The sequence below is a fragment of the Epinephelus fuscoguttatus genome, linkage group LG10 (assembly GCF_011397635.1).
Source record: "Epinephelus fuscoguttatus linkage group LG10, E.fuscoguttatus.final_Chr_v1".
Classification (NCBI taxonomy): Eukaryota; Metazoa; Chordata; class Actinopteri; order Perciformes; family Serranidae; genus Epinephelus; species Epinephelus fuscoguttatus.
The window spans coordinates 26,103,921-26,128,240 of record NC_064761.1 but is presented as its reverse complement, the minus strand read 5'-3'; the positions used below and the strand labels follow the sequence as shown (position 1 = coordinate 26,128,240).

The following is a 24,320-nucleotide window of genomic DNA, read 5'->3' as shown; positions in this document are numbered from 1 at the left end:
AGCCTGTGTAATTTTATTATTGTAAATATATGTAAGAATCTACAGCGTATGCAGTTATAACATTGCAAAATATCAAAATCAGTAGTAAGAGGGTCAAAGTTCAGGATGTAATGTTATGAGGAAGTAGTATGTCCTGACTGTGTGCATACTGCATGCAACAGCACGTACTTTTTAAGGTAAAAAGGAAAATGATTTGGTATATTCGATATATGATTCGGAACGCACCCATAGATCTGGACATCCTAGAAAGGTTGCATCCATTGGACTGAATGGGTAACTGAATAGGCTGAGCTTGTGTGTAAATAACCACTGCAACAAAAGTGACACGATGTGACAAATAAGTAGTAATCACTTTATTTTATTTCCAACATGAACAATGTGGACGTTCCACACAGTCCAGCTTTCTGTGGAATTTAGGAAGAAGAAGAAGAAAATCTTGGTTTTTTTTCTATTTATTTTTACGGATTCAACCCAGTGTATCAAAAACAAAGCAGATAGTCAGAAAAATATGTAATTACAAAACACAAGAAAAGCAAAGCTACCTGCTTTGCCTCCTTCTAAGACGTGGCTGCATGACTACCTCAAAAAATCCACAGTCTAAAGATTGATACAGTAAGAGGAAGAGGACAGAAAGATAGCAAAAAGGAGACTCCCAAACTTGAGTCAGGAATAGAAAAATAAAGCTTTCTTTTGCCTAAAGGTTGCTGTTTGCTTCATCACCACACTTGGCAGGCTGACTAAAGCAAAGGACACAACCAGTGAACATAAACTCTACTCGCAGTAATAAGAGATTATAGTTTCAATATGGCTTCTCAGTTATAGACACGGTAACACACAAAACATACACAGACAAAACTGTATGGAGACACAAACTACCTGCTTCAAAAGCATCTGAAACTGCAGTGCTGCTCCAGGATCAGTGTCCGAAACCAAATAAAAATGTGAGGATTTGTGCTCCTTGATCAGCACTTAACACTTGGATGCTTTACAATGGACACTGGTTTATTAAAGGGGCGTCTGCTTCAGTGTAAACTCCTTCATTTAAGTTCTACGAGTCAAGTGTTCTCATCAACAATGTGGCTTTGAGGTTATAAACTATGTCGTGAGTGAAAGTGATCTTTACCAAAATCATAGTGTTTATAATACTGGCAAGCTGTGGAGTTTGGAAAACCTAGCCCTAAGGTGATGCTGTGATGTTGTAGCATGTTTGACGGGTACAGTAGGTCAGGTTAAGGCAGCTGTGCAGCTCATTAGTTCTGTCCTTCATGGTCCAATATCTGGGTGTTTGGCTTCCAGTGGTCTGTGTGCCTATTGTTCAACCAAACTTGCTTACATAGCATCCTGCAGCCTCATATTTACACCGGTACACAGGCTGCAGTACAGTTATATAAACCAGGCATACACCAACATCAGGTAAACCCCCCTGTCAGAGTGCATTCATGGTACAGTCCATTTCCACATTTAAATTTCTCTCAAGATTCTGACTATGTGCAATGAAATCATCCCCTCTCCACCCCCTCTTTACACATCACTCTACACCAGTGCGTAATCGAACTGACCCCTCTCCAGCCCCTCCTTGTGGTCAGTCCAGGATGATGCAGGCATGCGGCTGTAGGGGTCCAGCAGGATCCTGAAGCACCTGACCAGCAGGAAGACCAGGAAGAGCATGAGGAGGCCTACGAAGGCCAAGGCGGTGCGCTGCTCAGTGTCCACCCCGACCAAGGCCAGAGGGGGGCTGCTGCTGCCACCGCCAGGACTGCCGGCGAGGGAGGAGCTGGCCGGGGACAGCAGCAACTCGTAGTCAAGTGTGGGCACATCGTTCATCCTCCACGGAGCCCGCAGGCAGGGCTTACACACTGACTGGATGGTTGGTGTATTGGGAGGAGGAGCGGAGAAGGACGGGAAGGCGTTCATGAGGGGCGATGCAGTGGGAAAGGCCAAAGTGGAAACTGGGAGTTTGATTATGAGGCTTAATAAAAAAGTTGGTTTTCGTGTTCTAGATAGTTTTTCCTGTTTGCTGTGTGAAGGGCATGTGGCTTATATAAGAAGTTAAGTAGCCAAAGTCAGCAGGTAGTTAGCAAGTAAGAAGACCGCAGAGCAATCTTCAAGGTCAGAGAGTGTGATGTATTTGTCACGGCAGGACTCGCACACACATCTTCCTCTGCTGGCCAGTTAATTTAGTCAAATCTAGGTCAGTCAAAGTGACGTGACCCAGAAAGGCCTGGCCCTAATCTGCTCTGACAATGTGACAGACATACATGTGTACGCACGCACACGCTTTTCAATTAACACAGACTATGTTTTAGTATCACACATTTTGAGGAACTGGCTAAACACTGTAATGAAGCTCTATCTAGCTCTCTGTCTTTTTCGAGTGAGCGACCCTAAGGCGGTAATTAATATTTTTAGAGTATTTATCAGGGCCACTCTGCCACGTCAGCTCTCATTCTCACTCTCAATCAGAGCAGGCAGGACGTGACACCGCCTCCCGCTAATGCAAACACACCAACACGTGTCTGATCACAGTCAAGGTCAGCTTTCTCTATGGGAGTTAATAGCGTGCAGATGGACTTCTAACACCCAATTGGGTCTAGCTGTTGAAGTGTGTGTCTGGGTGTAGAGCCAGACACAAGACTATTTAAAGCATCTGCAGAAGCCAGCAGCACCAGGTGTGTGTGTGTGTGTGAGACTAATAAGATCAGCAGGTCAGTGGATCGATGCCCCTGAATATAAAGCAGTGCATCACCTTTCCTAAAGTTGCCTGCTAAATGCAACGTTCTCCCTCTCTGCCCAGCTTGTTGGAGCGTGACAAGTGGGTCGGAGCTGTCAAGTGTTCCAACGAGTCTTCAAAAGCTGCGTCTCTTGACAAGAGGAGCAGCAATAAGAGGTAGAAAATGAAAGTTCTGAGAAGTAGAATTTGTTAAATTGTCATGAATGGAAAGCGGCTTCATCCAGTCGGATCTTCAGTCTGTTGAATGCAGATTCTGCTCATGGGGCTCTTCAATGGACATGACAGAGGGTCGCTACCAGACGTGGTGTCATCAGATGTTCCTGGTTACGTCCTGGTCCTTTGAACTCACCACCTTAAAGAATAAGAGACACCCGGTTAGAAAAGCGGTGAGATGATTGTCTGAACTATCAACAATAAAGCTCATACGAGGACATTTATGCTGGTTCACACTACACAATATTTTGTCTGTTCTGATAGTCACTTTGTCACATTAGGCGATTGTGAATGCATAAAATCGTGCTGTGAAATGGCCGACAGACATGACCGACTACATGATGGTCCACACCTTATCCATAAACGCTGTCATAGGTTATATTGGCCTTAACAGCAGTGTGGAGAAGCAGACACCAGGGCACAGAAGTATGTAGCCTACTGCTGTGGATTTATAAATTTTATATAATTTATAAAGCAGGGTTCTCAGGTGCAGGATGAATGCTGGAGGCGGTGTGGTAAATCAATGGCAGATCACTTTCATATTCTGTAGAGCTGCCCACAAATCTATCCGTATTTGCAAAAGTCTGCCAAAGAAATAAGGATCATTTGTGGAACAGAGGTTGACTGCTCTTTGTCATATTGTACCTGGGCAAAACCAAGGACAATCTCATGACCCAGCACAAATACCTTTACAGAGTACTTTTTTCATCACGCAGAAGTGGCTAAAGGCAATTCTAAGTGCTATATCATAAGCAACTGCACTGAAGAAGCCTCTTAGATGAGAGGTGAAACGCCTTCAAGGAACTCAAGCAAGTCCAGTTGCCTACAATATAGGATTACCATGACCTGGATAACTGAGGACCTTCACCAACACACTACAGACAATTCGCCTCCAAAGGTAGACTGAATTGCAATTGACAAAACTCACTATATGGGGAAAAAATCTGTTTCTTTAAGACTACAAAGAGATCAATGCCTAAAAAACTGCAACTTACAATATTGCAAGAGGAGATTTATTTTTGTGAGGACGCATCAAGTAGATTGTTTCTCTCTGTACATTATTCTGCAGCTACATAATTTAATTTTCACTACATTCATATATTATTTACAGATGTTATTTTGCTCCTCACATTACATTTGGGAACTATTTAATATCGCGTACCAAACGTTGAGATGAAGCTTGGCGGAGTGTTATACAAGATGTGAGATACCAAGCCTGTTGTCGATTTTCAGTTGTCCTACGTTCTTTTTGGGAGATTAAAGTGGATCAAGTCACGCTGAGAAGCTGTCCCTGTGCTCTTACTTGACCCACAGCCCTATGAGGAGGAAGAATCTTGCCTTACAATACTACTACCAACTTCATTCTTTCCTCTTTAACTTGAAAACACCTGTAGTATCTGAAGTTCTTCATGGTATGTGACACCCTGGGTCAGATGACCAGTTAGGGGCTCAGGGTTAAGGAGGTATATATGGCCAGGGTTAAGAGGGTATTTATGGCCCAGGTCAAGGATTGGTGAAGTCCAGCTAGGGTGTCTCTCTGTCATCTGTTTCACTTTGTCTCACATTTCACAAAACAACCAACTTATATAAGCAGGGTAGTTGGGGCTGTTATTCAGAGCAGTTCATCTTGGCTTCGAACCCTCTCTCAGGCAATCCTAGGTGCTTGATTTGATGCTGTACTTCTTGTAATAAACCTTTCTGTATGCAAGCAAGACGGTGTCAGCGGAGTCTCCTTCATCACCTTCACATCATCACTATTTAATAAACAACACACCAACAAAAAGAAAGTTAAAAAAAACCTACCACACTCTGTTGGCAGAAATATTAATTTTACCTCACAGCACATAGGAGTTGCTGGTCTGCTGTTGACTCCATCGTTTAGTTTGTTATTGTGTGACTTTCAGAACTAAACTAATGTGGCACGCATGGCTGTACGTGGGCTCGTACATAGCAGCAACATTGGACAGAAACCAACGTCACGTCATATGGGAAAAGTTTTTAGAAGTGCTTGAAAAAAATAGCAGTTTGAGACTAAAACATACATGCTTCGCCAAAAAATGTGAATTTTCGGTTTTGAATACATCAGGGATGCGACTGGGAAGCTACACAATGATTAAAAAAAAATAAAGGAGCCTCCCTTTATTTGCACAGTATCACACCAGTACATAGTCAGATCCCTTAAAATAAATCTACAGCCTTTGCACAACTTTTCCATCAGCACTGATTGCTCCTAATGTGGACCATAAGGAGAAGATTAAGTAATTCCTTCCCCATTTCATCATATGATGTGATTATTACCACCCTTTGCTCAATAAGTAACAGTGACAGTGACATTAGCCATGCGCGGGGAGAACACAGCACCAGCATCCCCTGTAATGACACTCAATTAGTAAGCTGATTATGGTGTCATTACGGCCACATTAGCAGTAATGAATGCACGATTATAAACACTGATACTGCATTACATCAGCATCATTTGTTAGTGCACTGTTACAGTTGGCCGTTTGTTCACTAGTTGACTCCCTTCAGTCATTCACTCACATGACGGAGGGAAAGACAAAGTGTTGCAGAGCCTCATTAATAATCTAAAATCACATCTCCCGTGGCGGACCAGGTTTCAAATCATTGAAGGAACGCGATACGCAAACCATTTTTACCTGCTCACCCGTCTGAATAGCGCGGTGACTGGGCTATTTGCTTAGACAAACGTGATACCGGGAGATATGCAGAGGACTGAGTGTGTGTATGTGTGTATTAAGAGAGACAAAGGCGAGAGGATGCAGAGGGAGAGAGGTGTTTGGAAACAGGAAGAGACATTAATGAAAAGTGCTTTTATTTTATTTTTTAGATGAAGAGTGAGGATGGACAGAGGTGCAGAGGTAAGGTTAGATTTGAATTTCTAATAAACCCGCAGTGACTTAAATATTGTCTGTATGGAGAGAGCGGTATAGGACAGCCAGAGATAAAAAAGAAAGACAAGTGAGTCAGTGTATCGAGATAAAAATAGGACTGTAGCATGGACAGAAAACTGAGGAAGATGAAAAGGAGATTATGAAGATGGATAGAGGAGGTAAAGATGGATGAATAGAGCAGAAGTTGCTTTGGTGAACAGGCAGCAGGACACAGGAGAGAGGAAAGGTTTGCTGGCACAAACTGGCCTGGCTCTCCTCTGCATGACCATGGCAAAATGCCTTTTCATATACTCCCCCTCTCCCTCTCTCTGTCGCTTTCAGTTCAAAGGTTTTCTATCTGCTACTTCATCAGCCGGTGTCTCCAGGGTTGCTGGTGCACCAGACTCAGACTGGCAGCGGGATGACACACCTGGGAGGTGGCACTCACACTGTGAATGAATGTGCACTTCTCTGTGTGTACAAACAGGCCTGCTGTGTGTGTGTGTGTGTGTGTGTGTGTGTGTGTGTGTGTGTGTGTGTGTGTGTGTGCGTGTCTCAGCTTGTCTCTACCTCTGACTGATGCGAGCTGCAGAGCCCAAAAATAGGTCAGCAAACCTTGAAACGGTTCTCAAGGACGTTTCTCCGACTGACAGTCACACATCTGCAGCTCCAGATCAGACAGGCTTTCCAACTGTTATCAGCTGCTGTGAGACTGTTATATTGATAGTTTTGAAACCACTCTCATGGCTTATACTGCACCACATTTTCAGCTAATTATAGATAATGTTGGTCAGCAGTTACTTTCACACTATTTTTTTTAGGTTCTTTTGTTTTCTATTTTTTGAACTTCTCAGTGCATCAGTGTTTAATACAGTTACTAATACAAGCAGCCATACAAATCCTTTACTGAAAGGTCCAGTGTGTAAGATGCTGTACCCTACGCCGTAGTCTGACGTGCACCTCCGCAGAAATGTAACTACACGTTGCAGTAATGCATTTCCCTCCGTGAAAACAAAGCTTTTATTTACTTTAATTTCCCAGATAAGAAACAATACACTGTGAAGACAATAAAACCTCCACAAAATAGTATTTATAGTCTTTTGTATGATTTATCCTGGCTTCATATGAGCAGAAAAAATCTCTGCTTGTCGCTAGGCTAATTTATACAATGTAAAATGCCATAGGCTTGTGCAAATAACATTAGCATGTTGTATTTGTTTGGTAAACATGTTTAGTACAAGACAGTTATTTTGTCAGTGAACCTTGTGAGCTGGAATGGAGACGAATTTTGCACCGTTACCTTTGTTAAATGTTGCTGTTGTCCCTGGCTTCATATGAGTAGAGGAAATCTTCGCGCTCCACACTAGGCTAATTTATACAATGTAAAATGCCATAGGGTTGTGCTAATGACATTAGCATGTTGCATTTGTGGGGAAAATGTGTCCAGATAAAGACAAATGCTTTGTCTGTGAATGCTGTGAGTTATAGTGAAGTCAATTTGTGTACTTGTGTTTGAAACTGTTGATATTAAGCCATGTTTAATGTGTGTTTTGGGTGTGGTTTGAATCAACTCAACTATACAGCACTTCACAGAAACCCCACCGCCAATTAGTGTTTTGGAGGTGTAACTGCAGAGTGACTCAGACACACCACCACACAAGTAGAAATGCATAGGCCACGTGTAGACTATGGCGTAGGCTGCACAAGTATAAATCCTGCTTTAGGGTGATCTGTTTCATTACCTTAGAAAGAGCTTTTTATGTCTACATACAAAGAGTATGTCCACAGAGTCATGTTGTTTCTACAGTAGCCCAGAACAGACACACCAAACACGCTTGGCACACAGGAGAAGTTTCAGTTCTGCAACCTCACCACAAGATGCCAGTAAATCCTTCACACTGGACCTTTAAATAAAATGCCATAGAAGACCCTAAACCACCAAACTTCGTGAGCATAAAACATCAAGGTATAACCTCTATCACTGACAGGTGCAGTTAAAGTAATAGGAAGGTCAGAGAGATGCCAATCACACACAGTCTATACAAGGACACATCAAAACATCAGACCTCAGAAGAGGTCTAATCAGGTAAATAAGGTGTGGGTGAACTATGGATGTGCCGGGCCTTTAAGCAGAGTTATGATTTGGATGAGACTGTATCTGATCAAAGAATATGTTAAAGGTTTACTTTGCAGAATTGTCGGTTACTGTTTTTCAACCCTTTACCAGTGAAATCAACCCCAGATTCACTGTTATTTGCCATTTCTCCTCACTGTATCTTTGTTTTTCAGTGCTGTGTCTCTTGGTTGTCTGCTGCTTTACAGTCTGACTCCTGGCTCCAACCTTTTTATGAAGCCCAGCTCTCACATGAGCGCTGTGGGAGTACACGCCCATAAATGTCCAGAGCACAGAAAATAAGAAAAAAATAAGAAAATACAGGCAGAGGGCAGAGTCTCTGCAGAAATATACAACGACAATACTTTAAGAGCGTGGGTCTTTTGATGTAGACAACATTCATGTTTTTTGGGAATGTCAGACAAAGACTGTATTATGGGAAACAGTATGCAAAGAGCTTATGCACAAACCAGGATAAAGGGTTTCTAACAGTTGGTGCTTTATCTATGTACATTTCCTGAAGAGAATGTGATTGCTAGTAATTGATCAAAAATATTGTTAGCAAGAAAGCTATCAATAGGAACTGAGGTAAAGAAACACCACCAACAAAGGACCAATGGCTAACAACTGTGGAAGAAATCTTTTTGATTGAGAAATTGACACACACATGGAGACTACAAGACGCACACCTGGAGAGAAAATTGGAGAAATGGACAACAATAGATACACTAATCCTTAAGGCTGTAAAAATGTGAATACAGTAGCAGTAGTAGTAGTTTTTGTTTTATTAGCTCTTTTTATTACGCTGTTGTAACCGACATGTCAGTGTCTCAAAATTATTTGAATAAAGATTTAAGTAAAAAAAAAATACTTCACTGCTTTTGATACTCAGTGCCATAGGTGTATCTTAAAGTAATCTGTACTCAAAAACTGAGGTTTTGCCAACACTTCCAAAGTCAGATTGCTGACACTGAAAAAACTCTACTGTAACATGTAAACACACGGTGATGCAGACAGACCAGTCTAATCCAGCCTTGAAACTGTCAACTACCCACTCATGCAAACACACACAGAAGCATTAAACACACACACATACTTGAAATACAAGTGGGCAAAAAAGAACATTGCTGACGAAACCCCACACACTGGGATAATTTTTATTTCGCATGTGGGAAGAGCGACTAAAAGGTACACACATAACCTCCTCACCTGATCCGATCCACCCTGTAATTATTTAGCGGCTGCGTTACTCCATTATCTCTCATCACTGAGAGAGAGGATGATAAATACACTGAGGGAGCAGTGGAATGGACTTAAAGAGATTAGAAACAGTGAAATTTATCATATTATACAATAACGGGTACATCATTAGTTCTACATATTGTGTATTGATTTATTTCAGTAATGAACTGTAGCCATGAACAGCTGTAAGTGTAAAACACACACAGAATGGATTTCATTAAAAGGAAGTTAAAATGGAAAATATACTGTATTTCCTGCCTTTGCAACAGGCCTTGTAGAGTCAGTGGGTAGATAGTTCAGTCACGGGCTACCAAGGTGTGTGTGTGTGTGTGTGTGTGTGTGTGTGTGTGTGTGTGTGTGTGTGTGTGTGTGTTTGAGGGCGAGAGTGTGTGTGTGCGTGTATGTGTGTGCGTGAATAAGTCATTGGGAGGTAGAGGGAGGACAGACAGAGATTGCTCAGCTTATTTTCCTCCTCGTTAAGTCTCGCTCCCACCATCACCCTCCATCAGCCTCACACGCACACACTCGCACACGCAACCGCGCGCGTACACACACACACACACACACATACACACAGTCGTCCATCAGCCTTCGTCTCGCTCGACTCGCATTAGTTCTCGCCCACTCCATTTCTCCTCCAGGACACTTCCTCAAAGCACCGACGAGACCCCTGAGGTGAAGGGAAGCGAAGCGGACACTCGTCAGTCTTCATCGAAAAGCCCTTAAATAGACACCTCTCTCTCTCGCACGCACACAGACACACAAACACACACCAAGTGCACCAAAGAGAACTCATTCATATTCAAAAACACACACAAGCACACACAATGGATGGAAGCACACACTAAAAAGTTGCCATACTAAAACTTATTTATGTATATATAGCATAAAGATAAGCAGAGATACACACACACGCACACCCACACCCACACCCACACACACACACACACACGGCTGCACCACTGTCATCACTTCCTCACAGAGCTACTAGTCAAGCTAATGTTGACAGAACTCATCAAGGTAAATGAAATGAAGAGAGCTGAAAATAATTTAGTTACCTCTCAGGTGACCAGGGTGTCACCTTTTCCTTCCTCTATTTCACACACACACACACACACACACACACACACACACACACACACACACGAAGAGTTCACTTACTTTACAGCTCTGGTGCAGGGTTGAAAACCTTGATAAAACTCTACTGTAACCCCCCTACTTCACACTTATAAACACTGTATGAATGTTTAATAAATGGCTTATAACCCACTATAATATAGTTGTAGGCAGAAATAAGGACACTGTAGGCACATTTTGTAGTGTTAATTCATTTACAATACTTGTAACTTCTCCAGTGAGGACATATAAATATGTAAAGACCCTGGGTCTTCAACAGGGGGGCTGTGACTCCTAGGAGGTCCTCAAAGTTACTTCAGGGTGGCCATCAAATTATTGGTTCATAATTTAAGTTTTAATTTAATTTCTTTCTTTCTTTTTTTAAAAAAAATTAAAATATATCTAAACCAGCCCTGCGATAGTCTGGCGACCTGTCCAGGGTGTACCCTGCCTCTCGCCCGATGTAGCTGGGATAGGCTCCAGCCCCCCCGCGACCCTCAAGAGGATGAAGCGGTTAGAAGATGAATGAATGAATATATCTAAACCACGCATTAATGTGAATCCAACATATTATATCCTTGATAGGCTAAATGTTGAATCCCTGTGTGCAGTCATATGAGCTAGCTAGCACTGAATCACTGTGCGGCACTTATCCATAATGTCAAGGTGAACTAGTGAGCTATCATTTACATAGAGACAGAGCACAACGCGTCATAATGTGAAAGCCACGCCCCCAAAGGGGAAATGAGGCTCACCTTCCCCTCCGCTTCTTCGCTCGTTCGCTGTCATTCTGCCTCTGCAGCCGTGCCTTCAAGTCTCCACGACTGAATTGCTAGCTACCAGAGAGGCAACAGTATATTGATAAGCTTAATATTGCCGGTCTACCACAGTGTCCCTTCTCCTTACCTTGCTCGTCTTGGGAAAAACATGATGTGGAGATTCTTTTTTTAGAAGATGAGCATTCCTGCATGCTCAGCTGTCAGCCTGCTCCTACTATCAGCACACGTTGTTGTTTTGAGACATGTCTCTACATGCTGGCAGACTGATAGAAGTGCTAAGGCGGACCGCTGGAATGGACTGCTTGAATCGTGGATCGCTGGGAACAATTTTAACAGAAGTTGCATTCATACTGTCAGTGCTGTTACTCTAAAAAATACATTTGGAGGGTTTGACAAAGTGTTTGCTGCACACATAGGCAAACTGAGTGTCAGGATCCCTGTTGAAGCCTCACGTTTTATTGCCTGTATCCACTTTTGTCTTCTAAAAGGTTCCGTTTTTCCGCTCGGCAGCTGATAAGCGCTAAGCTCTGGGTTTTTATTGGCCGTGCAGCCCATCACACAGCAACTTTTCGGCATTTGGACTTAGGGGAAACTCAACAGGCTGGAAGTGTGAGGGGAAATCGGGCCTCGTTTCCCCTTGGGTGCGTGGCTTTCAGATTATGACGCGTTGCGCTCTGTCTCTATACTATTGAAACAACGCCCCCAGGAAAGAAGCTCTGCATTGCAGCAAATTTTTCCCAGTGGCCGCTCGTGGTATTGCAGTGAAAAAAATCCCTGCAGCCCAAAAAGCATTGTAAAACCTATGTCTGTAAACTATTGACAGGACACCTCACACTGCAAACACAGTCAATTCTAAATCATTGTATTCAGAATTTTTGATCCATGGAGGTTTTGTATTTGTCAAACTTTCCTCAATGTAAAGTCTGTGAGCCGAGCAGGAGCTCATGGGTGAGGCCAGCGGGAGAAACACTACTGAGCATATTCAGTGGGCCACATACTGCAGAAGTAAACTTGGATGCTGCAAAACTTTTTTGGCGTATGCACCAGGCGAGCAACTCTATTGGAATGAATAGGTACCATCTTGGCATCCGGTATCTCTATGATTCAAACATATTAGTCAGTTAGCTGTATCATTATTCCAAGTGTACAGATATGCTTGTGAGCCACAATGGATCATTTTGTACCTTTTCAAGCAAGAGACTCTGACACACCATCCAGCTCGGGAACCACCAACAAAAGAGCAGAGGGAGAAGCTAACGCACCTGGCCATGCCACAACTGCTGCTGACAGCTACAGGTAAGCACAAACAAGAGAAGCCTCAAAAAACATTCAGAGAACAATCTCAAGTGCAGCTCAATTTTATACAATATATGTTTCAGGGGGTCTCAGCTTCGTCTCTCTTTCAGCTAAGGGGTCCTTGGCCGGAAAATCGCTGAAGACCTGTGATATAAACCATAGACCGTATTATATAATGGATGTAGCCACCATGACATCACCCATTGGTTTGTGGACTTTCTTTGGAAGCCTTGAGTTTGACATTTTGGCCGTTGCCATCTTGTTTTTTTGGAGCCAGAAGTGACCATGTTTGGACAAGAGACTGGAGCTGTGGAGGAGCAAGGAGAGGATCTGTCTCACAGATTGTAGCGACGCCTCACCAGCAGCCTGTCACTTAACAATAAGCCTTAACATTAGCTATAGCCTCTATATTAGCTATAGAGACCAAAACCATTTTTGTACCAGACTGTAAACACAGTTACTTCTACACTAATGTTGTCCATTTTAACATGAGTGTCTGTGGGGACTGACTCGCTTTTGGAGCCAGCCTCAAGTGGCCATTCAAAGAACTGCAGTTTTTGGCACGTCCGCATTGGCTTCATTTTTCAGCCCTGGAGGATGCCACTTGATATTGACATTATTACAACTGTGTTTTACTGTATAATCATTCAGTACATTACCCTCTTCATGGATGCACACAGTAGTAATATATGAGTAATATATGTTGACAAATACATTAATCACATATATAGATGTGCAAATTATAAGCCATTTACTACATATTAATGCACTGTTTATAAATGCTAAATATGGGGACTTTAAACTTTCTTCTGATGCTCCCAAATGGTGGTGAAATGCAAATGCTTGAAAGCTGAATTTTGAGGCCAACTCCTGGTTATGTATTTAGGCTCATAAAAGCTGAAATTAATTGAACATTAATCGATTCATGTAAGACGAATGTTGCAGTATAAGATGAAGAAATACCTCAACCCCATCAAATTTGTGCTGGTAGCCTTGAAACTCTGCTTGAAAGAAGAGGAATGCAGACAGACTTGTTTGTTTTGTCCATCTCTTTTAATTTCAACAGCATCATGGTGAATCAAAGCACAACATTTTTGACATCTATCTTATACATTTCCAAACGTAACAAGGCATCCTATACAGTAATCACATTAATGGTGATCAAGCCATCATCTACATCACCTGGATTTGATTACCATTGATGTGATTATCTTATAGGATGCCTTGTTATGTTTGAAAATGTTTTGAATTGTATGAAAGGTAGTTTGCAACCCCTGATGAAGAAAGATGTTAAAACACTGTGCTCTGATTCAACACAATGGATGTTACAATCCCAAGTTAACTGGACGAATTGGGGACATTTCCACAAAAATTCGACATTGGCCTCATGATTTGTGTTGCTTGCTGTTTGGCTCCTTGTGGGTGTCTCCCGTGCATCGACACAGACACCCACAGTCACACAAATGTCAGATTAAAACAGAGACAAGCATGATCCTTTCAACGGTCAACCACAAACCACCACTGTCCTCCCTCTTCGAGCACACAGATAGCCAACCAAGCCAGCCCTCACTGGGTTCAATGCAGAGACAGCCTTGATTTGTCATTATTTATAGCCTGAGTAAAGCCACTCTCTAAAAGTAATTAGACTTTGGAAACAAAGAGAAAGGAAGAAGAGAGAGAAAGCAAGTTGCAAGAGCAAAAGAAAGAGAGAGCGAGAGAAAGAGAGAGACGGTAAATGTTCCCAGTCTCAGCCACAGCCTTCTGGGAATTGAATTAACCCTTTCCAATTTAGTGCTTATAAAGATAAAGTGGACTTGAAGAAAAGGCAGAGGGCAGCTGCATGAGATCCACCAGCTCAGGTGGGTGTCCCCCTTCACATCACTGTAAAAGTAATGCCGCTCAGAGAAACACATAAACTGCACATATTGTGAAACGGTCGGGGGCCACAGTGAGAATGTATTGATACCATCCATCATTAAGCCTCATTGATATGTTTCCATCTCTTTCTGCTGTGATTCCTGGGTGTTTGTCTGGGTTCATTCGTCACCCTGGGGAGCTGATGGCTGCTGTGTGTCTGTGGCTAACGAGGACGATGGGGACCGGGTCACCTTGAGCGGTGCACAACAACAAAGGCTCTCCAGATACTGACTTTATCTAACTTTAACATGTGTGGCTTAACCTCAGCTGCTCAGCTATTTTTTAATACCTCCTCTAAAGGAAGGGATTCACACACACACATTTGCACACTCAAATCCACAGACCAAAACATGCTCGTCTTACAGGTATTTTTAGCACCTGAGAGAGACCAAGTGTCTGAGGAGTCATTTCTCTTTACACTTGGCTAGCAGCTCAGCTCACGACCAACCCGCTCCTCAGATAGCCCCCGTCATAATTAGGCTGGCAGACACTCAGTAGCTACAGTAATGGTGATAAAGTTGGGCAATTAAATATTCTGCTGTTCCAACACAGCCAGCCATTCGGCACTGCGCACACACTCGCTTATGTACCAAAAAAGTGTGTATTTGTGTGTGAGAGACAGATATAAAGACACATTGAGGGAGAGGGAGCACAGTGTTCTTTCACTCGGCGTACATGCAAATGAGAAGAGAGTGCTGCGAGAGTGGAAAGCACTAAAGACTGCTGACCTTTTAAAACAAAAAAGGGTACAGCGACACAACAGAGAGGGCGATGCACTTTATATTGATGTATTCTTCAAGAGCCCGTCCATTGTCATAAACACATTTTCTTTCTAACTGCTCACTCCTCATCAGTTTGAAGTATGGGACTCACCGCTGGGCATTTCTTTAGGGAAAAAGTGGCCCACGACTGCAGGAAACTGTTCACATCAGCTCACAGAGGAACTTAGATTGTAGTGAACCGGGAGGAATGAACAAGGGACGCAGATATAGAGAGAAAGACAAATGCAGTTGTACACAGATGAAGGAGCAAAGGGAAAAAAACAAGCCCTTTGTGTTTCTCAATGCAGCTGAGCAATTCCATCTTCGAAGCTGCCTACAATCTATCATTTTATCACCAGCCCAGATGAACACGCAGTCTATTTTCTCTATCAGCATATTTAGGGTTTTCAAGGTCACTCCTGCATCAATATTCAAAGTATTCCAGATTCTAGATCAGTATTCATTTTGTACAAGCTTTTCTGTTTTACCTAAATACAATGAGGCCTGATTTAGGTACAGCTGCTGAGCACAACGTCTCCCCTGATAGGGTCACGTGCACAGTTCTTCCAAAAAATGGGATCAGATCTCGAGACATCAGGGAGGAGGTGGAGGAGGAGGAAGGGGGGGGGCTCCCCTCTGTTTAGTCTCCAATCTAGTCCGTCCTCTCTCTCAGTTGTCTGTGTCACTCTCTCTGACAGCCTGAAGCACCGGTGTGTCTGACAGCCACCGGCGAACGCTCCGAGGGAGTCAATTCTGTATCTCTGTGGAAGAACTAGAGCCTGGATGTCCTGCTGCTGCCCAGACTATCAAAACTTGCAAATGCATGTTTATAAGTTGTCAGGAATACTGGGTGAGCTGCGGGAAACAATGTCTTGACACAGAAACCGAATTTGCTAGCATGCAGAACAAAGATGTACAAATGCACATCCTGTCATCAGTCACAGTCATAAGTGTATGAGTGTATGTGTATATGAGCGTCCTGATAGGTTAAGAAGAAGGGCTCATAATGTGGTGAGTCCTAATTTGGCTCACAGTATTTGCTCCTAAGCCTCCTATCCTTCACTCCAACCTTTATTGTGTTTCTCTCCAGTGAGCCAATATAAGTTCAATTTTCATTAATGCTTCAGGATAAGCTTTAACAACAACAGAGAACAATGTGTAATATCTATACACAGAAAATCAAACTGTAACACAGATACAAGCAGTGCAAGTGCAAGCAATAACTTACTTTACATACATGCAGCAGGGGGTTTATGTACATTATTTGCATGTATACACACTTAAAAGTGTGTACGGTATATCACTGATGGCAACACAGGATTTAAATGTGGATGTTTTGTAAATGCCAGTGTCTTAATGGCCCAGTGTGTAGGATTTAGGGGCATCTATAGGCATAGATGGTATATACCATTCATAACTATGTTTTCATTAGTTTGTAATCACCTGAAACTAAGCATCATTTGTTTGTTTGCTCAATATCTCGACATATGGAGCAGGTCCTCTTCTGCCATGTTGTTCTACAGTAGCCCAGAATGGACAAATCAAAGTCAGGCTCTAGACAGGGCCATTTGCATTATCATATTGGCCACCGTAATTCACCCATCACAGAGGAGAAGTCTATCAGACCCACACCCAGATCTGTACCTTTCTCCAATGCAGCTGACTCCCCAGTCGGAAAAAGTTGTGGCTTATTGGAATCGGCTTGCGAATGACATATATTGGAGGAAGGTTTGGATGCTTCCTCATAAATGCCTAATTGTGAATAAGGTTAAGGAGGTGTCCCTCAAAAGTATTCATAAATACTATCCTGCCAATCACTACATGCAGAAATATAAAAACTGCTCTTTTACACCTTTTCTGACATTGTTATCACACCAAGAAATTCTGGAAGGCCTTTTGCAGATTATCATGGACCATATCTCTGAAGACTTTACATTATTATGGGAAAATGTGGCATTTGGTTTCCTTAAGTTCCCCAAAAAAAGACAACAAACATATAATAATTGACCTGGTAATGATTCTGGCAAAGTATTTTATCCATAAATGTAAGTTCAGCAATAATAAACCTCATGTTGGTGTTTCTTCCTAAAGGACGTTGACCACTATATGAAACTGCTCTTTGATTCCACCCACAAAAAGGATATTAAGACACTTGACATCTGTAGGTCTTATAATATCTTTGTGTAGTATGTTATCCCTCTTGCTTTCTGTTTCTGTTATTGTATTTACTGTTGTCTTTGTGTACTCTTAAATGTATACTGAGTCTTTTGTACACTTGTTTTAATAAAGGTTGACTAAAAAAAAGCACACAGGAGAAGTTTCAGTTTTGCAACCTCACCACTAGATGTCACTAAATCCTACACACTGGACCTTTAAACTACATTCTGTGAGGTGTCTGACAGATATAAGATACATTACACATATTTGTGCATATTTGGGATACACAGGGCTCTTTTTATGTTCCAAAAACTGTGACATTTTCATGAAAGACATGGTTTAAAATATCCAAAAAGAGACAAGACACAGGTGCAATGCTGAAATCTATGGCCTCAAATATTTGACTGTGATTTTCCTGATTTTTTTTCCCAGTTTCGATTCCTTGCTATCTAAATGTTAAAATAATTTGTGCTCAAATTCTATTTTTACTGTCTCAGAATGTTTCTAAGATTCATAGGCTCACGAAAAGTGACATAAAAACCACAAAAATTATTTCTTGGCATCATTTCATAAGCTTGTTTGAGTCCTAAGAATATCACGTCTCGCACTCACTGGCTCTGCTGCGCACTGAGCAATAAAGTGGGCATGTCGTGAGAAGTAATAATGGCAATAAAAATATAATAAAAAAGACTAAATGCACACACTCACAGAGTGGACCTATTTGTGAATTTTATTTCACCAAGTCACGACTCTCTAAATGTGATTTTTTTTTTTCCTCCTTTCCTGTTATGAAGCACCTCGGGGGCTGACTCAAAGGGAAGGAGAGGCCTGAAGCATATTTTGTCACTCCCAGTCATTTAGCTCACTGACGCTGGCATGCTGACAGGCAGCAAAGGAAACCACCTCTCTCTCCTTCACCTCCACCACCGTAATCAACTCCGTCATATCTGACCATCATTTCCATCAATCCGTTGCAACACTCGCCCCCCGCCTTCACTTGCTTCCCCTTTTGGAAACCGTCCCCCCACCCTCGGCTTTCTAAAAAAGAAAAATCCCCAGTGTCCCACCAGTCTGGGTGAATGAATGTCAGTCCAATCATATCCACCTACATCCTGCATTTAACTCACAAATCACAGGCATGAAATATTCCCACAACGATGAGGACGAAGTGGTGGCAGGTCAGGAGTGAGAGGATGCGTGTGAGGATGAGTAGGAAACTGTGAAAAAAAAAGAGAAGGAAAAGTTTTATGTCAAGGATTAGTCTGCATTAATTCAGAGTGAAGAGGCATCAGAGAGGGCAGAAAGGTGTAAGCGAGCACAAGAGCAGCTGACACGGCCAATCCAACCCTATAATTCACCTTGAAAGACCCCCCGCTGCTGTCACGAGGGCTGACAGCGCAACGCACCACTGGGAAAGACCTGGTGGTGAGCTGGGAGGATGCTGGATGCGAGATGAGGTAGGAGAGGAGGGACGCAGAGACAGACCAGGAGAAAGGATAGAAGCAGGGAGGAAAGGTGGAGAGCAGAATGGTAATCCCTGTGATTCACGTTTGCATTCAGACAGAGCAGAGGTCTGTGGCTACCTGGGGAGCAGGGGAATAGGGTGGCATCAATCAGAAACACATCTGGAGGAAAAGAGGAAGAGAAAAAATGGGGAGGGAGGTGAGAAGAGAAAAAGAGGAAAAAAACAGAGATGAGATTCGGGGAGGGTGGAAACGGGAGGTGTGTGTGTGTGGGGGGGGAGCAATATGGAAATGTCAGCACTCTTAAAGTCAGAAGACAGCACTTTCCTTCCATCAAGCAGCCATTCTGTCAAGTCCACGGGGACAGAGCAGAGCCAGTGCCAGCCAGTCAACCGGCCCACGATGAAGGCCATATATATTACATGCCCTGCCCACACAACACTTGCTCAGATCCAAAGCGGCAGAGCTTCGAGTCAGCATTAAAAAAGTCTGACACTTTGTTGCAGAGGGTACAAGGAAATGACCTGAGACGTCAAAGCAAACACCAGTCAGGATGTAAAACAATGCTTTTCATACAGCGATGCAAAAACACTTGTAACACACACCCAAGAATGTGAAAATACAATCTCAGGGCGTGATGCCCGGCATTAAAAAAACAGAGCTTTAAATACTCAACAATGGCAAAGTGCTGATTCGAACAGAGGTGCTGAAATAACTTTGCTCAGCAGGATGCTGCTGACTGCTCTGATCCCCACTGACAACTGAAGCCACCAGTTGGACTCCTAAGCACGGATTAAACACAGAGGAAAAGTCATCACAAAGACACGGACATATCACCTTGCTGAAGCGACGGTAGTCTGTTCAGCTGATTTGATTACAGAGCTTACAGTGAGGTGCAGAGAGGGAGAGCGCCTGAAGCCTCGCAGAGCAGAAAAGGGAAGGCCAAACACATCTAGGGCAGAAGAAAGGAGAGCTTATCTGCACACTTCCCTTCATGGTCCATCAGCAGATTTCATTCCAATAAGTGAAGTGGACCTCTTCTAGTGTTTCCAGGCGAGTTAACAGACCCGTGCTGGGAGCTGCTCTGGGGTCCAGAGGGGGCTATGTGGAGCAGAGACAATAAATCCCACCCTGTGTCAGCTATCTAAGGGCTATAGATCACGGGGCTGATGAATATTTGATGGCCGATCTTCACCAGGAAATCAAAACTGCTACATCTTGGAGGATCGCCTCACTCCTACTTAGGCTCATGATGATTCTGCTGCGTCCCCTCTGTGCTGAAACACATTTTCCACAGAAGCTGCTCCACCTTCCAGCTGGTCCTGTGTTCATATGAGCAGGAGGGGGCTCTTTACAGGACAGCAAATAGGAGGTTTATGACCCCGTGTGCTACCGTTGCCACCTTATGTACAGCCAAACTGAATCACGCTCAGTGTGGTATTGCCATTATTTCAAGGGTAATACACTGAAGTGCCACAAAGTGTGCAGGTGATTTGTCGTTCTGTGCTTCAATGTGAAAAAGTCATTTCAGAACTGAGCTGTGCTACCGCGTGAAGTTTAAATTACAGCACTCAGAACGATGCAGGAAAGACTGCTTTCAAACGAGGCCTGAACAATTTAATAAAGTAAGCACGTTAGTGAGCAATGAAGAATAAGATATGGAACCTAATAACAGAGAGAGACACAGAGAGACAGCCGAGGGCTGCAGAACCTGATTCACTAATGTGCTCCATGTAATACTGTATATCCTGACAGGGGTGTGAGGAGGGCTTTGTGGGTAAGCCCTCCTGGGTTTTCTCTTTCCTCTCCATCTCTCCTCTCATTACAGGTCATTACATGATGACACTGATGATGAACTTCCTGCTGATCGCCGTTACCTTGGCACGCTGTTTGTTTGTCTTTAAAGCGGTCAATAAATTAAAGGAGCCACAGACGACTGCATGCTCTCATTTCCACGATTATTTATCAGTCTCTTCGTGTAAGTATTCCCTGTCTTGTTTTACGTCCGTGTGTCACGTGCACATTATGTTCTGTATCAGCTTATTTCAACACTTCAAGGTTTTGATGCACGGGTTTAATCACCCATTTAACACTGGGTGAGACACATTTCCAGCTGACACATTCTGCGACCCTGCAACCCTTGAGGGGGCCTTGGGGGAATTCCCCACTAGATATATTTCTAGAAACTTAACAGCTAAACCAACATTTTAGAGCATTTTAATACAAAAATCTTAGTTCAGGGGCTCTTGATGTTTTGATGGCTGAATGCCATTTAAGGGAGCCAGCATATGACTGAGGGCCGTACAGGCAAAGTGCAGTCTTTTTTAATGACATGTACTGCTATACCACGGGTAGGCAACCTGTGGCGCCGGAGCCACATGCGGCTCTTAAGACCCCCTTCACTGGCTCCCTGTGGCTTTGCCATAAAATTAAATGGAACTGAGTAAGAGTTATTTTCTAACTTTCAGATTTTCAGTTGTCTTTGTTGTAGGCCTAGAGTGGTTACTGCATCCCACAACTGTAAAAATGTCGCCTATACATCTAATTAAAAAATGCTTTAACGTTTCAATGTGCGTCATATGTCTACGACCTGGTGCCTTTACTCTAAAGTTTGATGAACTTCAGTAGCTGTGGCTAGCCTAGAGTCTCTCTAGCAAGGCTAGCTATGGAGTCCAAATCCGAAAGTGAAAAAGTCTCACTATTTCTCACCTGTAAGGCATGTTGCCTTTAAAAAAGCTCCAAAATCATGCCATTTATCATAGCTACAAACTGTGAAATATGGTTAAATATGGTGGAAGTAAAGTCGTGCTTTTTTCTCAGTTCCAAAATATTTGTAGCTCCAATGAACGTCATGACACTCACATACATTCACCGACCACTGATCAGCCAATCACTCAGTGCATTTAGGCATAGAAACATGGTCAAGACACAATACCGTGTGGACAGATTCATTTGCTTTCACCAACAACGCTGCAAAGTTAAAGCACTAAATAATCATAAACAGCCCAAAGCAGAGGAGCCACCTTGTAGTAAATCATATTAATGAATGTTCATTAAGACCTATTTATAATGTTGATGGGCTAATTTAGATTTAATAAGCTGTTACCTTTATTCAAATAGGTTTTGCAGCTCCAGACATTTTGTTTTTCTATTATGGCCAATAATGGCTCTTTTAATAGTAAAGGTTGCCTACCCCTGCACTGTACCATGACTTTGTTTGAACTTTTTAATGACATTTTTATGACTTTACAAAAACTATGACAATCGACAGTTACATAGCCTTTAGTAGCATAGCACATTTTTTCTTTGTATGTGTCTTTTATCTAATTGGGGGCAGCATTTTGAGCATTTTTGAATATTGGGCGCAGGAATGTGTAATTACGACCTAGTTTTGATGTTTACATTGAGTAAAAAATAAAAGCCAAGATCATTAGATGTCTGATTTTGTCTCATTTTTGCACATTTCCCCAAATTCAACCTGACATATCTGGCATCTTTTGGAAACTTTTGGATAATTCTAAACTTTAGGAGTTTAGAATAAAGTTTCTACAATGCGTTTGTAATGAGTGGTCTATCAAAGGGTCACTGCTTGTTATGAGCTATTATAGTACAACACCAATATTTCAGTAAACAGCCCTCATCAGGTCAAACTATAGGCCAGTGAAGTGCGTCTTTTGCAGCGCTGTTTTAATAAGAACTCATGAAAATGGGAACATCGTGTGCTGCCACTTAACCTCAAAGAAATTTAGCCTTCATACTGTTTGGGTGAGCTGTTACTTTTCATCACTTGGCATCTCTTACATTTTAATCTGGAAGCTCAAAGACCGGACCTCTGCCCTCTGTTCAACTACCTCAATCTAGATTCTAGATATCAAAAACTCAGATTACTCATTACTGTTAACAAGACGTGCTCAATTATTCAGCAGTTGTCACTGTAACATGAGACTACACGGATGGAAGAAGCCAGGAAGGCTGTGGTGCATCCAATGCCTGGCACAGATTTTAGAGTCCTGGTAGGTGCATGATAAGGTGTAGGATGGGCCAAAGCCCACACCTCCGTGACCAGGAGCCCGATCAAATTACAATGACTGATAACAGTCGATCACAGATAGCGTCAACACAGTGCCTCTAGAGTTTTTCCTATCAGCATCATTTGCACATCTAAAAGAGTACGTGAAATTCAAAATACATTATGTGGGAAAATTACATTTTTTCTTTGAGTGACAGTTTTAAATTAAATTCATTTGTGTACAGCGAGCTGTTGATGACCTATGTGGGAGTTCATACAGTCCATCTCAGCAGGATAATTCAATCCACATCTCCTGAAGGCGCCTCGCTCCAGTCGGGGCTAAAGGGGGAGAAGGAATTCTGTCTTGCCACACAGGCATTGTAGTAATTTCATGGCACATTGGTCCATGATGTGGTAACCTGCTGGTTTCAAATAAATCAAAGTCAGCAGGTTTGGTAAAATGACTCCCAGTGGCTCTGTCAGGAAGTGATGTTTCCCATCTCTGACTTCATATCACCTTCTTAAATCCAGACAATGAACACCATAATATAACGTTTATATTACAGGCTGCAACATTTGCAACAGGTAAATAAATACAGTTAATCACATGCATGTTTTCCTCATTATCTCTGGTCTGCTTGTATTTTCATTTGGACCTTTTGCACTTGTGCTTATTTCCAACCAACAGACAGACTGCAGTTGTTTGGCTATAGGTCTCCTGTGATCAGCTGATAGTGTTTTGCCTTTAAGTTAAAAACTGACACGGTAGACTGGACCAACATTACAAGAGGATACAGCATCTGCAGAGAGGATAACTTCCGAAGTTGTGACATAAATAACACACCTGTATCGACGATTACGCGTTGAACTTACATTACGCAGCGGTACCTTAACACCAAAAGACATGCAAGTCATTCTCTACAGTATTACGCATCGCAGTCGTTTATAAATCCACATCAGGACACGGAGTTTTCTCGATGTCAATGTGCTGATCTGTCAGAATGCAGCCACTATACGCGGTGTGATTGCAGATATTGGCCAGAATCCTGCACAAACCTGATCAGGTGTCCCGTATTGTGTCCGAGGCGTCCGAACAGCTGCAGCCTCAAACTTTGGGATGCGCTCGTCTCTCCTCCTCCTGATGCTGCTGCTGCTGCTGCTGAGCTTTGAGAGGAGACACGACGGGAAGCAAGCAGAGGCTCTTAAAGCTCCCCACCCACTCCGGCCTCCCAGGGCGCACAGCCAATCACAGAGGTGGTTTCAACACAATAATACATAAATAAATCATACATAACACAGATGTCTATAGTCAACAAAACATCTGCATTTGCTCCAGTGTGTTCTGATGAGATACATTTTAAAGATATTACAACACAATGAACTTCCCATACAAATGTATCCCTACTGTCTTATTAGCAGGGTACAATTCCTCTTGTGTTTGGGACTGTACTCTACTTGGTACTGGTACTGGGTTGGACCCCTTTTGCCCTCAAAACTGCCTTAATTCTTCGTGGCACAGATTCAACAAGGTGCTGGAAACATTCCTCAGAGATTTTGGTCCATATAGCATCATACACTTGCTGCAGATTTGTCGGCTGCACGTCCACAATGTGATTATCCTGTTCCACCACA

At 42.7% G+C, this 24,320-nt stretch overlaps 1 protein-coding gene across 1 annotated transcript; it reads right to left on the bottom strand.

The window, feature by feature from the left end:
* Positions 1–371: 371 nt before the first annotated feature.
* Positions 372–23,871, bottom strand: LOC125896419 (cortexin-1-like). Its single transcript, XM_049588977.1, has 2 exons — positions 23,745–23,871; positions 372–3,083 (listed from the first exon to the last, which is right to left on the bottom strand). The coding sequence occupies exon 2, from the start codon at positions 1,912–1,914 to the stop codon at positions 1,534–1,536; it is 381 nt and encodes a 126-aa protein (XP_049444934.1). The 5' UTR covers positions 1,915–3,083; positions 23,745–23,871; the 3' UTR covers positions 372–1,533.
* Positions 23,872–24,320: the final 449 nt, after the last annotated feature.